Here is a 16,058-nt window from a genome sequence, read left to right as displayed (position 1 = left end):
TACCAGCAAACTGTTTACCTGTAGGGTCAAAGTCAATAAAATAATTGGGGCAGTTTTGGAAGTTGTAGGTTCCTGCCGGCGTATCCCCCCAGCACAACCAGCCATCCCAGTTGCGACTGCAGTACACTCCTGACGCACCAAAGGGAAAAAAAAAAATCTTGACTTTGGGTTATTTATAGGCAACCAATGTGGAGGGCAGTGATAAGGTCATTACTTGATTTGTTATAAGGAGGATCGTTCTTCATTTTCTCAAAGCATTTATACTGGCTGTCAAGGATTTTATTCCTCCCAAGATCCTGCTCTTCTGCGTCCGCCACTGTAGCCCCGTTGCCAAAGTCTTGCTCCACGTCCCCTGAGAGCTGCGCACTCGCCCCCTGTATGGTCAGCCAGTGTCATACACAAAGGCTACGTTTGTCCAATCAGTATGCTTTGTCAATATTCTCATTCATCCAGATCGTTTGTCGTCGTCATTCTCAGGGCATTAAATCGATCGTAACTTGACTATTCCAGTTGTCGTAGAAGCTATTTCAGTTCATGCCTGTAGACGATAAGATATTTAATAGATATTTTATCTTACACATTATTCTGGTACACTTCAAACCTGGTAGCATCCCTGAGACAGACTGGACACCCCATTCCCAGAAAGACAATGTTGTGTTGTGAAGTCGCAAAGCCAAACAACCACTGAGCTTGTGCATCTCGCAACCAGTCCTCAAAGAGAAACAGAACTCTTTTGTAGACATAAATATACATATTCCGGGGCAGAGAAGGTGGATGGTTTGAAAGATGATTGAGAGAGGCTGAGTAGGATGAGAAACTCTTGACAAGAGACTCAATAATTATCCTCTGACAAATAACAATAACAAATAATAATAATCATAATACATCGGATTTATATAACTTATCTAGACACTCAAAGACGCTTTAGAATGGAATAGATACATTATTCATGCACTCACACATTCACACTGTGGTGGCGGTAAGCTACTTAAGAAGCGTGGCTGCCAGTGTGCACCTACGGCCCCTCCGACTACCACCAAACATTCGCACCTTCCATACGCCAGTGTGAGCAGCACGGGAGGCAATGTGTGTGTGAAGTGCCTTGCCCAAGGACACGGCGACACATGACTTGGGGAGAGCGGGGATAAAACAGCCGTTCTTCTGGCTACTGAACGACCGTCATTGCACCCTGAGCCACGGCCGCCAGAAATAGCAATGTTTGGCCTTCAGGTGCCTCCACAACCGTTGTTGTAGCAGAATGGAAAATCAGCAAGGCTAATTCAACCCAAATGATTGTCAGTAGTTGGCAGAGGCTCTGTTATGACTGTGTGTTATCTGGTCTTGTATTATGTCCCTTATGATGAAGGATGAATTTGTCACCCTTATTCTGTCTCGTCCCTTTTAGTTTGTGGTTGCTATACAATTTTATGTCCGTTATGATGATTACGTTTTCAGTTGCTATACATTTGCTCTGTCCTTTTGAGGCCCTGTTTTAAATGTCTTCCTACTCCAGCAGTTAGCTCTGTAGTCGCCTGATAACGATCCTGATCATTGAACCAAGCGTGTTAGAGGAGGGAAATCAAAAACGGGCAGCACAGCGACTTTCGAAGTCAGGTGTTCTTGACCCCTGACCCCTAGGGTAGAGCTATTCGATCAAGCCTGTTGCATGAACTGATGAAGCCCGAAGAGTCCATTTGCAATCGATTTCATGTCCTGAGAGCTTAAGTTACTTTTTTTTTTTTGTAAGCACGCAAACCATTCTATGCATAGATCACCTCCAGCTTTTCCTGAATGTCGACGGCACAGAGTGTAAAGTTGGTCCATGTGATGTTGGTATCTGGTTGGCGATACCATTGCCCGTCCTCACCGCAGTACTTGGTGGCCTTTTCTAAAGAGAGTGCCGTAATGCATTAAACATATCACACAGGCGTAACCCTAAATTAAGGTCAAATAATTCCGAATTCATCCAACATTCTTGGGTAAATATGCCTCTAAAGTTGTCACAGACTTTAAGTTTCTAAATTGGCAAATCTTGCGGGGCCTCAGTTAGGCAATCAAAGGATTAACGCTGTGTTTGCTTCTCATCCGTCTACTAATATAGACACTATTTCACCTCTGAATGTCTTCAAACCATCAAAGTCTGGTCTCTCTAACTTTTGTCTCCCAAGATGTCTGACCTTGGCTGCCTGACTGATGAGTTCATTTCTAAGCTTATCCACCCTGGTCAAATCCTAGAGAGAACCTCAACATCTTCATCTCCTTCACCTCCTGTCGGCTCTTCAGTGCTGCGGTCTTGTCTTGTAAATGCTCCCTTCGTCCAAGCAGAGAATCTTCTATCACATAAATCAAACCTTTTCTAACCTGCTTGGGTCTGTTTCTTCAGGAAACTAAAAAACAAAAACAAAAAAAAACTGTTCCCTTGTAATGCTCAGCTTGCCCATTACACATTATGAGGAGTTTGAATCAGGGGTTAATTATAACATTTAAAAAAGGACTGATGAAAAAGAAAAACTTGCCACTGACCTGTGGGTTCTGCATAAGACAAGAAATCCGGACAGTTTTGGGTGGCGTAGGTTCCTGCTGCGGTATCATCCCAGCACAGCCATCCGTCCCAGTTCCGACCGCAGTACAGACCTGCAGCATCAGCAAAAAACAAAAAAAAACGTGCAGTTTGTGCTCTTTAACTTCTAACAAACAACACTTATTAATCATCATGCCCGCTTCAGCAGCTTGTTACCTGATTCGTTAAAGGCGAGGTCTTGGCTCATTTTTCGAAGACATTTGTATTCACTCTCAAGTAGCTTTTCCTTCTGTTGGATTAAAAAGAATGGTATACTGTACATCTTTCATAAAGTATGATGAATTCCTCTCGAGCTATTTTTGTTCTTTTACAAAGCTCGACGAATCAATAGTTCCCTGGAAAAGTGCAGATAAAAGCAAGTGCACTTAGACTTAACGTTGTAGCCTCTGACGGGAACCATGACGTCAATGTCTAACAATGAACAAAAAAACCTTTTGCAAAAAATCTTTATTTAACTAACTTTGGTGGCTTTGTTCTTTGATTTCTTTGTGGAATGAAAGGAAAATGTTTTGTTGTGTATTTCTGTTACGTGCTTAGAATCCAAATGGACCTTGACCTACTAGCAAGTGTATCTCAATTAATGGACTCTATAACCGTGTCCTGTCCTCACACCTTGATTTTTGCATGAGCAGAGATGACCTTGAAGGAATGTACAGTATAAAATGATCATCACCCTTGACGTCTTCTCATAGTTGCTGGTGCAGAGGGTGTAATTGGTCCAGAATCCGCCGCTCTCTGGATGGCGAAACCACTCTCCGCCCTCTCCACAGTATTTACTTGCCTTTTCTTCAGATGAAAAAGTGTTGCTGACTAATCTGCATACCATTGAGAATGAGGGCTGAAAATGTTCACCTGAGGGTTGAAAGTTGAGAATGTCGGGGCAGTTCTGCGTGGCGTAGGTTTGCACCGGCGTGTCATCCCAACAAAGCCAACCATCCCAAATATGACTGCAGAACAAACCTGTTACATTAAAATGCTGAAGTCAGAACTCTATTTTAAAGACATTGTTTACATCGTTGTTTGAAGTACAATACAAATACATTGCCTGTTTTATTTGGAGGTGGATCTTGTTTCATTTTCATCAGGCATTTCTCTTTGTTCTCAAGTATTTTCTTCTCTCCGTTTCTGATATGTTCAATCATTAGTTCATCTTTAAAGTCCTTGAAACCGTTGTAAATATCCTACAAGTACAAAAAAAAATAGGAGTAACAAAGAAAGCAGTTGTCACAGGATGACAGTGGCTTCTTCTTTCAATAACTTTGAACCGTGTCAACGCGTGTGCAAAACACCTCGGTTATGTTCTTCGAGGCTTCTCTGCAAGGGGGTCCCGTTTGAAGCCATTTACCCCGTTGGTCACAATATTTAGTCACATTTCCTGCAAATTGATACATAATAGGTGTTAATCATTGGTGAAGTCGTCAAGAATGGATGAATAAAAAAATATCATCTTTTGTTCTTTCCACTCTATTCCCGAAGTAATGATTCATCACCTAAGCTAGTGACTTCAGTGTGAAACTTTACTTTCACTTTCACGACCCTTTACTACTGCAAGTTGGAACACCAACTGAAGCACACTTAAAGTTGCTTTACAAATCAGCTGCTGGCCTTTCGCGACCTGACCTTATTCAGATCAATTCCAGTTCATTTGAACTCATGTGAGAAATCTTACCCGCAGTATTGTGACTGGGACATCTCTGTGCTATCGATGTGCCTGCTGGTGTTTCCTCCCAGCACAAAAAGCCATCCCAGATTTTTCCACAGAAGGTACCCACTAAAGAGAGAAATGACAATGTTAGGGTTTGGCCAAAGCTCTCCTTCAACTCATATCCAAATAGAGAATCCTCTCTAGTGCCTTTTGAGTGGGACTAAAAGACCGTTAGTGACCCTCTAACGCAGCGGTGTCAAACATATTCTCAATGCAGGCCACATTAGAGCTATGGTTGCTCTAGGGGTGCACCGATTGATCGGTGGGGATCGAGATCCGCCGATCCCTTAAAATAAAACTGATCTTGTCAACCAATCTCATCCCCCTCCTCAGAGGTCCAAAAAAAAGTCAGCCACTGACCTCCTCAGCTGTGAGATGACTAATAGGCTTTTCACTTTTATTACAGTAAGATACTTTTAGTTTATGTTGATTATGGTTAACTTCTGCCTCCCGTGCTGCAATACATTTTTAAAAATATAATAAAAAGCTTGGCCAATTGATTAGGTACACCAATGATTCTCTTCCCTGCGCCCACCCGGGGCGGCGGCCATCTTGGCCAATTGATTAGGTACGCCCAGGATTCTCGCCACTCCGCTCGCTCAGGGCGGCGGCCATCTTGGCCAATTGATTAGGTACGCCAAGGACTCTCTCCCCCTCGCCAACCCGGGTCGGTGGCCATCTTGGCCATTTGACTACTACTAAAATTACTACAAACGACAAGTCCTACTAATACTACTACTACTACTACTATTGCTACAAGTACTACTGCAAGAGTCAGCAGTCCCATTCAAAATTTCCGCGGAAATTTTTCTAGTTTGCGAGTACTACTTTCATGAGCAGTTAAAACAACCCGTTTTCATTGTTTCACAGGTATTGTTTAATGTTTTACAACAAGATTAGAAGAATGAAGTTGTATGCTAAAAAAAAAAAAATCAAGATCAGCAGGTCAGACTTTCTTTAACTCTTTGACTGCCAGACGTTTTCAGAAAAGGGATCCCGTGGGTGCCAGCTGATTTAAGCATTTTTGACTGATCTTTCAAGGTCCACAGAAAATTATGTGTTTGGACTATGGAAACACACATACTACCAAATGAAAGATTGGACTCTCATCTTTCATCAGAAAAAAAGTTAGTTCCTACCTTCTACCCGTTTTTCAGTAATCAACAATAGAAAATGGTTAGTTTCACCTCTGTTTTGAAAAAAAAACGTCTTTTGACGTCTTTGGCACTCCTCCATAGGATTTTACTAAACGTTGTTTAACGTTTTTGTCAGTCAAAGAGTTAAGATCGGTAATTGGCCAGAAAATTGTGATCGGTCCACCCATATCTAATCATTGGGGGTGCCAAGGTACACCAAAAATCAAAGTTTTCTATGTACCTAGCTCGAAGTTCGCAGTTTATTTTACATTGGGTATAGTAAGGAAGCCAACAAAATGCAAAACAAACTGCTTGTTTATGGGCACATTTTATGAAATTTCAACTGAAACGTCATCAGCTTAAATGATTTATTCTCAGGACAGCACAACAATTGTTCATCTTTTTTGGGTTAAGTTAATGAAACCTTGATGGCCGAGTCTGGGCCTTGAGTTTGACACCGGTGCACTGATGATTATTATCAGGAGGTACTCTGAATCTCCAGCCTGATGACTTGTAGTTATCAATTGAGGCCTCTCACCGCTTCTGTTTTGCTGACTGTATCTGTTGAACATATTGAGACATTCGTATTGACGTTGTCTCGCCTCTTCCCATCCCTCTTTGCTCATTCTGGGCTCGAGTGATGATTCTGGAACGGACTCGGTGCCAGTTGACACCTTCATGCACTGTTGGGACGATATGAAGGAGTGAGAGCGATCAGAATGAAAACACGTCCTCATTGGATCCATGTCAATATGTAAATGATAGCAGTAATGATGTTATCTAAGTGTGTCAGTTTCACACCTCTATGATAATGAGATGATAGTCTGTTCTCCTGTAATCTAAAAACTCTAATGGAATGTTTCAAAGCTGATTGAAGGATTTCTCTCCACTTTGAAACTTTCATCATTCACCATTTATGATATTCATCCAAATATGTTTGCCAAATAAACCCCTTTCCTTCAAAGGGCTCTTATCTGGTCTGTATTGTTTGCATTTGGAGGTAGCAATAGATGAAAAAGCCTGCAGGGTGAAATACTGATTTGGATAATGGGGCTCACTGAAGGGAAAAAAGCCATTTTGTTGTGACTTATCTTTCAAAGTTCAGTCGGGGAGGGGGAGCTTCTTAAAGGACTAATCTCAAGCAAGTCTTTTCTCTCACATAGTTCAGAAGTTTTAGGACTTTGCCAACCAGTCTCCACATCCCTTATCACAATAGGGACGCACAGCTTCAATGTCTGGGGGGGCTTTTGGTGCTTGAATGACGATTCTTGCGAGCGCTGATGTCCCATGTAGCAGTTTAGCAGCCGTACATATGATGTCACTCCAAGCATTGAAGTAAATGACGTCATACATACGACCACCAGGCCACCACCAAGATCGACTGATGCACTGCTGAGAGGGGAAAGTACCAAGGACTCTTTTAACAATGAAATAGACAAGAAGACTTAAAATACAACCATAAACTTTTCACATCAGGTTTATGGTCACGTGAGGCGACGTATTAGGACCCAAAGCAGACAAGACATGGGAGTTGGGCAACAGTCATTAGATGCAAAAATACAAAGTAACAACAGAAAACAGGGCTAGATTCATATGGCCTCAAAGATGACAGAGACACCTTGAACTCTCAAACAGGCTGAATGCAAAACTCAAAAGTACAAAGTAAACACAGTGAGCAGGGGCTGGATGCAGAAAACGCGGAAGGTCAGCTTGCACTCTCGCTGGGGCAATGCACAATCTATATGACAGACTAAAGAGCCCAAAATACAAAACATAGCAACTGACAACTTTCTCATCACAAGGAACATATAAACTGCATAGCAACTGACAACTTCACCTGAAGGGACATAAGAACTCTCTCGTGACTGACACCACCATCTCAAGGGAGATAGCAACTGACAACATCGTCACAAGGGACATAGCAACTGTATAGCAACTGAAAATTTCATCACAAGGGATATAGCAACTACAAAGTAACTAGGGGTGTTAGAAAAAATCGATTCGGCAATATATCGCAATATTACAGCGCGCAATTCTCGAATCGATTCGATATGCGGCCAAATCGATTTCTAAACATTAATTTTTTATGGAAATATTCAACAAAATGTCTTACTTAGGGTTAGGATTCACACATTAAGCATGGAAGAATGTTATATTCATGGAACATTAAGCCTTAATATTTTTTATTTCAGTGCTGTTCAAACATGAAACAGACTGCAACCTGATAAATGCAGTGGCTCAGTTATAAACCTGAATTTTCAGATAAATCAATACATTTTCATACAAATCTTACATGTACAAGTTTACTGATTAGTATTTTCTAAATTTGAGTTTTAAAAAAAATCGCAGTAATCAATTTATAGATTCGTATCGGGATTAAACGTATGGAATCGAATCGTGACCTATGAATCGTGATACGAATCGAATCGGCAGGTGCTAGGCAATTCACACCCCTAATAGTAACTGACAGCATCACCACTAGGAAAATGGAAGCTGCATAGCAACTGACAACTTTACAGGGGATATAGAAACTGCAAAGCAACTGACAACTTTGTCACAAGGGATATAGCAACTGCATAGTAACAGACAACATCATCATCGGAAGGGAACAATCACAGGAGCATTACAACACAATGACCCCATGACCCAACTCAAAACTATCAATTCACTGTCATAAATTAATCTGCATCCCCCTTCCACTTTTCTGCATTAATTCCCCCCAAAAAGATTCCACTCCAAAAATGTTATGCATATAATCCTAATCATGGTAATATCATAATAACAGAATTCAGAAACAATCTGTAAAGTCCATTTGTCTTAAAACATTAAAGCAGCAAACTTAAAATAATGCAGACGACAGAACAATTCTGGATGACTGCTTTTCACTTAAACCTTGCTATTTTCGAAGCAACCTCATTCAAGTGTGAATCAAATGTTCTGCTCTTCTGAAAAGAAAGACACACAGCATGTTACATAACCCCTTGAGATTTTCAAATTGGCAGCATTCTTCAAATGAAATGTGGAAGGAAGAAAAACAATTAGTAATTTGGTCTCAACTTTAACAATGTTAGGTATAAATACCATGAAATGACCTATTAGGTTTAAGTTAAAAATGGTGGCAATTTACAAAACACACATGCACAGTTGTTTCCGAGGGTTGAGGTTAGGGTTGAGTGAATATCAATTTGAGATATTTGCTGGGGGAAAAAAGTCACTGGACCACAACGTATTACATGTCTTATGAAAATTGAATTCCATGCTAAGACATTGTGCTGCTTATTAGACTGACTTACCACTAAGAGACTGCAAAGGATCCAAGGGCAGCCAATAGCTAATTTCATATCTTCCCTTCCGATGTCTGTAACAGAACAAGAAGGACAATTGCAACGTTCATCAACCTGCTTGTGAACTGTGGAAGTGACTGACTGAGCAAACATAATAATGTTTCAGATCAAGATTATGAGCTCTCATGAGAATAGTGTAACTGGGAATCATTAATCTGAACGGCAAAGCAGCGGCCTGCGGTGTGTGCGGGACAGAGACAAAGCATTGTCTATCATTAGGGTGAGAAACAAAGCCATTGCGGAATGAAGAGTAAATGGAGGTAGCGCAAACAGCGACAGTTTATTAGCATTCGGTTATAAATCATCTGATGCTGGGCTTCAGCAGATCTGCCAGTTTAAGCGGATGTCACATGCTGCTGGAATTCACATTCTGGTCACTTTCTCCTGTTGACATTCTGCTGTTTCAATTTAATTAGAACTGTTTTGATTTTAGTTATAACTGTTTAGATTCAGTTATAACTGTTTTAACCTACTCAGTAAAGCTTGATGAGTGTAATACTGTAATGTGACGGAACGTTTGAAGATTCTTCCTTCCTTTTTTCCCACGTAATTAGCGATCTGTTCTGGGGGAGAAAATGTGTTAAAAAGGATTCCTGTGTAAAGTTGTGATTGATCTGTCGATGTGCCAGGTTGTCTGACCTACTGTATTTCCACATCAATCGGCCATCTGTCACTGTGGATTGAGTACTGTCTGTCTTAGTGAGGGGAGGGTTTTTGGGGGGGCTGGAATGCTGAAAGTATAAAGAACAACTAAAAGTGGGAGGGACACACACACACAAGGGGAACCACACTGATTCAGTGTATCTTGTCTGTGTCCAGAAATTTCTGCAAAATAAATCCTTCGAAGGACCTGTTCACCGATCTCCAGTCTGATTCAGAAAATCAACATTACGAACACGCGGAAAACTTAAGGATTGTTTTTCTTTCACTTCGTGTCACACAGATTCACTACTGGAAGCCCATCAGTCAACAGTTAAAACCATCGGGAGGGTTATCAATTGGCCGTGGCGAACCACCAAGCATGGACAATTCCACCGTCAAAGGGGCACAACCGAAGTTGTTTTTGGATGGAAGCCTCTCAGTCATAATAGAGCACTGAAGGAAAGACCTCCGCCAAGGTCCATACCCCAAAAAAGTTTCTTAGAAATGCTACGTTCCAGAGAGGAAATCTCTGATTGCAGAGACAAACCAAAAGGGGGATTGAGTTTCTGCCTCAGGTTGAGTGAAGGAAGCTAAAGAGCGTGAGATTGACAGCCAAATTGGTAAGAACTGAGCCCAAAGGTGAGCCTCAGATTTTACTGGCCAATCTACAATCCCACGTCACGTCTCTCAGGTTCCCCTGGAATGCCTCACCAGTGTCCCATCTTGAAGATACTGGTTTCCATGCTTGATCTAATCTGGACCCGGAGGAACGACAAGCAATAGATGCATGGATAGAAGCCATTCATCAGCTGTAGAAAACTATTTTTACCTTAGTGTCTCGGTTTCTGTTTTTAGCATAAAGGGCAATTTAACATTTGTTGATCTAGAGAGTGCTGGAAAGTGTAGTCAAGGATGTAGAAAACCGCTCAATACATCTGAGTCAGAGAATCTGTTACCTAAATGTATCCGTGTTGTTGTTTTGCAGATGATATTGTTGTGAAAGTAACGGTATTAACGTGAATTTCCAGACTTGGCCATGACGTGTTGATAATTAAGGGTGGGATGTGACGATAAATCACAAGGCAGACTCCTGATGGGGTCAGACAATTTAAAACTAGAGATTGAAACCAGGCAGCGGCAGATTTAAATGACAATGACAAAGAGGAGTGCTTTGATGTAATCAGGCATGACGTCGACGACCTTTGTGCCGCCTGCCTGTCCGGTCATTGTTTACTCTATGAAGGTTGTATTGGAATTCCCGGTAAAGTAGTAGATTCGGGTAATTTGATAGCATTGATCATTTCAGGATTGGAGAAATGTAGCAGTTAGGGTTTAAGAAACTGCAATGACTCACTCTCGGCCCATTCATAATTGATTAGGCTGGGCATGTGACAGTTTAGCTAAGCTGGTCCTGTGCAATGGACTGTCTCAACACATTACTCTCCTCCATTCTTTACGTGTCTAACACTGACCCCCAGACCACCTCATACTCAACGCGCTATGCATGGGTAACATGAGCTCATGCATTTAGAAGGACATATAGGAGACATGGTTATTATAGTTACGAAATAACTAGAACCAAAATTGAAAGAAAAACCCCCGAAAACTAACCAACTGCGTCGTACGTTTCTAAACAAAATGTTTTTTTGTTTTTTTTTTAAATTATGGGCCAATTACCGACAGTCTTTCTCTGCAAGCAGCTACGCATGGAGGAGGAGGACAGGGGGCGGAGGGAGGATAGACAAAAGAAATACAGTTGCAGCAGTTACATGGATGCTTTTGTGTAGGTGCCAGCGTGTACTAGTTAGCCCCAAAGACAACATGAGTAGCCCATAGGTCTGTTTTAGAACTAGCTCATTAGTGACGGGACACTGTGAATTTCTAAGAAGGAAAACAAAATAATCAGTTGTGTTTTTTTTCTCACTATTTTCAGATCCATTTAATTTTCATCTTTAGAGCACCAATAAACAGCAAAGGTGCATCAATACGTTTTCATATCTTTTTCTATTCCATCTCTTTCATTATGCTGACCAAATCCGACATGCATTTTATTCCTCCTGGCTGTATCGTTTGCACTGACATGCACCGTGACAGCCATATTTGTGCGAGGGCTGCAGCAGGGTCTCACCCCCCGGCTTTCTTATGCCACAACCACGGCTCCATCACTCTGAATTAAGTCATGTGACATCACTTCACCAAGCTGTGAGGAGTACAATTGGAGAGCACTTGGATTAGTTTGACGAGTGAATGAACGTTGACAGATTGTGGATGTCTCCCACCCGCGTGTCATATGACTTGCGTGTTATAGCCGGACCTTCAAGCTTTCAAGCTGTATTGACTGAAGAGCGCCTCAGAGTGACAAGCTCAATTTGTAAATGGTATATTAAAGTCAATAGGATTGTGTGGAACACGCTATCTCCATATTAATTTGCAGACAAATGCTCTGGTTGACCTTGTTTTTTGTTTTTTTTGTTTTTTAACATACATGTATTACTTTCTGTATTTAATGTGAGTTCAAGGAGTTAAAATGCTGACCTATTTTTACTAGAAGCAATGTGTTTCTGTTAGGTGAACACAATTTGACATGTTGTATTTTTGTGTCTTCTAATGGAGCTGATTACTAGTGTTGTAGTCAAGACCACATCAACCAATAGTCCGAGACCAAAACATTGTCCAGACTAGAGAGTATTGAGACCAAGACAAGACCAAGACTTTTGGAGGTCGATACCAAGACAAGACTAAGACTATATATTTAAGAAGAAAAAAATTACCAAAAAAAACAACAAAATGACCAGTATCTTTTTTTTTTTAAATATTATGCTTGCAAGAAAAAAAAAAAATATATTTTTTTATATATATTGTTTTTGAAAAAATCTCAAGTTTGTTGTTTAACTTCTTCTATTATAAAACCTTAATTGTCCTGACAAGCCATGATAAATGTCATTTTAAAAAAAAAAGTCATGAATAATGCTTAAATTATTTAAGTGAATGAAAAAATAACCAGCACCTGACCTGACCTGGTCTCACCCGGTCTTGATTAAAAATCCAGAGTCAGCCCTGTCCGAGACCTAGACAAAGCCTTCGATTCCGAGACTCGGTCTCGAGACGAAGAGCAATTTTGAGAACTGTATTATTTACTACATGACCAGGCATGTGCTACTCTGCTTTAGAGGCAGAGAAATACAGTGCTGCGCCATTGCCCGTGTGTTTTATGTGTTTTAAAAATTGCCTCAATGGAGCCTTATCAACCATTCCTAGCAACTGGGAGAAATTTTGTTATGCCTATAAGACAGCAAAAGCAACCAAAAAAAACATTAAATGCAAAAGGCCGCTTTGATTTTTGGACTCATTTAGAACGGATCCTGCTACTCCATTACTTTTTCTTTTGTCTTTTGAGAATAAATAGTTTTTGGCACTCCTTGTCTCCCCACTTGGGTCCTCAACCATGTAAAACTGACAATTATGCTTCCCAGGAGATCATTGACTCCCATGCCACTTCAAATTAAAAGCTACTGCTCATGCTTTATGTTATCGTTTTTGTTATCTCGCTTTAGGGCACTCTAAAGGAAAACATTTTCTTCCAGCATTTGAGCATCCTCAAAGCCTGTAGTTTATTCTCTGGTGAGCATGAAATAGTGGTTGGAAGCAGTGAAGCAGAAGAGCATTGTACGCTTTTGAGTTCCAGATGCTCAAAATGAACCTCCCGTGATAAAAGGACTCTCTTTGGTGGCTAAGTAAACACTTGATTTATACCTCGGTTGAAAAAAAAAAAAAAGTAAGGACAGATAGAGTGGTTGTGGTTTTTAAAGGGATTAAAGGGAAAACATGGATGCAGTACAGAAACATTCTTTCGGTTATCTACTGGGACCGCATTCAGATGCATTAGTAAAATGTCCAAGCTGGTGTTGTGCCTTGTTCCAAAATCATCTGTCAGTCTGGCTGTCATCAAGCTCTTTCATATCACATCGAGCATAGTGCATCAAATGGCAAAGTGCGTGTCAGCATTTGAAGCACGTCCCAAGGTAGACTCCAAGTCCGGCAGATAATAAGCTAAACAACCTCAGGTGTGCAACATGCCATTTATGAAATTACAGCCGACGCCTCTCGCACACGGCGCCGTGCGTGGGGTTTATTACATAACAACTAAAAGCTTGGCTCATGCCACTGCTTCTCAGACAGCACCCAATTGATCACATCGTGAACCTTTCAAGATGTCCCATGTAAGAGTGATGATGTGAGTCACAAGTCGAGGAAAGAAGCAGCCGGCATTTCTAGAGGAAAATAATCACTTTTTGGTTGAAAACAATGACTAGTGTCACGGAGCAGTCTGCTGAAAGATATTGTAAATAATCATCTGTCAAAGCTTCATGGGGAATTGATTGGCCAGGTGGAAGAAGCTGAAGCAATCGAGATGGTGACAGTTTGAAGTCGAGTATGACTGAGTGCTTTGACTGAGTCATAATAAGCGAAGAAGAGTCACTGTACCGCACTTCAACTGGCAAGCAAGTCCGTTTTGTGCTGGTTTCTTCAGGCTACATCTTGTCTGACGAGCTAGTTAGTAGGGGTGGGAATCTTTGAATGTCTCACGATTCGATTCGATTCCGATTTTTGGGTGCGTGATTCGATTCAGAATCGATTTTCGATTAAGAACGCTTTTTGATTTAAAATCATTTGATTGACAATGATTTTTGTTTCATTTTATAGATGTTAAGGAATCGTAATGATCTGCTCCGGTCTGACTCGCTAATGCTAATTAGTGCTCTACTCGCGGCACTTTTATCACTCAAAAGAACATCTCCACGCTGAAAAAAACCCCAAACTTTTATTGGAAAAACGTGATCGTGACTTTTTCCTTCTACTCTCTAATGTGGCTACAACTTAACAGTGTATCAGACCGCGTGGAACCACACTGCCCCAAAATCGGATACAACGTGAACAGCGCTCCCAATAAAGGCACACACAAACAAAGGGAAGACAGTATAAAATAATTTAAATAAAATCGATTTTGGCGCATTTAAAATCGATTTTGAATCGTACTAAATGAGAATCGTGATTCTTAAGAGAATCGATTTTTTGGGCACACCTCTACTAGTTAACATACTACAAGTTCGATCCCACTACCAACTATCACTGGTTGGGGACGACTAGCTTAACGAGTTGTAACAACATGACACTGCTGCTACTCGTTAGCCTCTCTATTGTGTTTTGCATTATTTGTTAGCATTAAGTAAGATGGACTTGCATAAAGCAAAGCTACTGTATGTGATTGGCATTTGAGAACCTGTTGCTAGGCAGAAAAATGAAGGGAAAAAAAGTTACATCCTTGCATGTTTATGCGATATAATGCATTTTATGGAAAGCATTTAATAATGTAGGTTGAAAACGTTTGGCTACAAACGTGGTGTGTGCTACTCTTATCAAATTACTGTGCACTTCATCAAAATATCTTAATCAGTCGTTTAGTCTTGTTTGCTGTGCAAGCTTTTGCAGAAAAAGGAAATGCGCAATTTGCAACCGCCTAATTAATTCATGCTAATGTCAGCAAATCCTGAGGCCACTGAGATGGTGTGAGTAAAAGATCCTGATAGATTTGGAACACTCTCAATAGATGAAGTCAGAATTTTTTTTTAAGATCAACAAATGCTAATAGATTTAAAGCTTTTATTTTGCATACCAACATTATTCACACATTATTATTCACATTAGAATAAACCAGCAGGTCAACTACAGGACAATTCGCAGCCACTCATCTGTTTTTCCACCCTATTATATAATCCCTTCTGTGATATTTCCTCACCCTGATGCCAGTAAACAAAGACGTCTAATACACCAGAGCCACACTCCCTGATAATGGCATTGTTTATTTCCAGCAAAGTGTGTCATGGTAGGAAAAGTAAGTACTTTATGTCAGTCTCTGCCTGTCAAGCTCTCGTCAAAGCAGCAGGTGGCATTTTATCAGCTAACGATGTTGTCGCAAATTCAGTCATTCCAACTTGGGCGCCAACAAAGGTGTCGCTTTTCTAATCTTTCCACCAAAAAATGATTAAAAAAAATCCCAACCATTGAGCGTTCCACAGGTGTAACATGGTCGTATTGCACAAGATGGAGATAAAAGCAAAGCCCCTCTGGCTCAAGTGCAAAATGAATCCCGGAGGGGGAGATCAGAGGCCCTGAAGGCAGACATCCTACCAAATCCTTTTACTCAATCTTCAACCCTTGTTTAGGTTGAAGATTGAAAAACAGTGGTGAGAAAAGACTTATCCGCTTTGAGCATGATGGGCACTGAGGGGGAAAGCAATAGCTCTGTACGCTGGAATGAAGCAAACAAATCGAGCCGGGTGGGAGGAAATAGCTCAGTCTCGACAGCTTTATATTTGACGCTAATTACTGTGATGCAGTTGATTCTATTAGACTAATTGTATGTATTTTTCTGCTGCGGTGCAAAAGAATCAACATGAATCATACAAAGCTCACGTCCCGATGACTAAATAGCATGCACTTTTACGGCATCATTAAATCATGAAAAAAATAAAAAATAATTATACCTTTGCCAGTCAAGATACCACAAGATGGTGGCAAAGCACTATTTTTGTCTAAATTATTAAGCTCCTCTACTCACTTAAACATAGTTCTTTGTCGTCAAATGCCAC

At 40.8% G+C, this 16,058-nt stretch overlaps 1 protein-coding gene and 1 long non-coding RNA gene across 4 annotated transcripts in view; one reads left to right on the top strand and one right to left on the bottom strand.

Moving 5' to 3' along the window:
- LOC144037185 (uncharacterized) overlaps positions 1–16,058 on the top strand; it is a 52,947-nt gene that overhangs the window by 20,524 nt on the left and 16,365 nt on the right. The gene's annotated exons all lie outside the window — the stretch shown is intronic.
- Positions 1–16,058, bottom strand: part of calcr (calcitonin receptor) — a 41,504-nt gene that overhangs the window by 13,540 nt on the left and 11,906 nt on the right. For 2 of the 3 annotated variants that reach the window (XM_077548442.1, XM_077548443.1), the window contains exons 2-12: positions 8,716–8,780; positions 5,961–6,105; positions 4,251–4,352; positions 3,871–3,956; positions 3,627–3,762; positions 3,255–3,541; positions 2,738–2,810; positions 2,524–2,634; positions 1,776–1,888; positions 215–374; positions 19–129 (exon numbers count right to left, since the gene is read on the bottom strand). In XM_077548442.1, the coding sequence (XP_077404568.1) occupies positions 19–129; positions 215–374; positions 1,776–1,888; positions 2,524–2,634; positions 2,738–2,810; positions 3,255–3,541; positions 3,627–3,762; positions 3,871–3,956; positions 4,251–4,352; positions 5,961–6,105; positions 8,716–8,763 (1,372 nt within the window). In that variant the 5' untranslated portion in view covers positions 8,764–8,780. The remainder of the gene's footprint in view (positions 1–18; positions 130–214; positions 375–1,775; positions 1,889–2,523; positions 2,635–2,737; positions 2,811–3,254; positions 3,542–3,626; positions 3,763–3,870; positions 3,957–4,250; positions 4,353–5,960; positions 6,106–8,715; positions 8,781–16,058) is intronic. The other variant, XM_077548444.1, reaches the window with a different exon arrangement.

This window comes from Vanacampus margaritifer, chromosome 17 (genome assembly GCF_051991255.1).
Source record: "Vanacampus margaritifer isolate UIUO_Vmar chromosome 17, RoL_Vmar_1.0, whole genome shotgun sequence".
Taxonomy (NCBI): Eukaryota; Metazoa; Chordata; class Actinopteri; order Syngnathiformes; family Syngnathidae; genus Vanacampus; species Vanacampus margaritifer.
The sequence above is the reverse complement of the archived record's forward strand: the minus strand, read 5'-3'. Positions and strand labels throughout refer to the sequence as shown.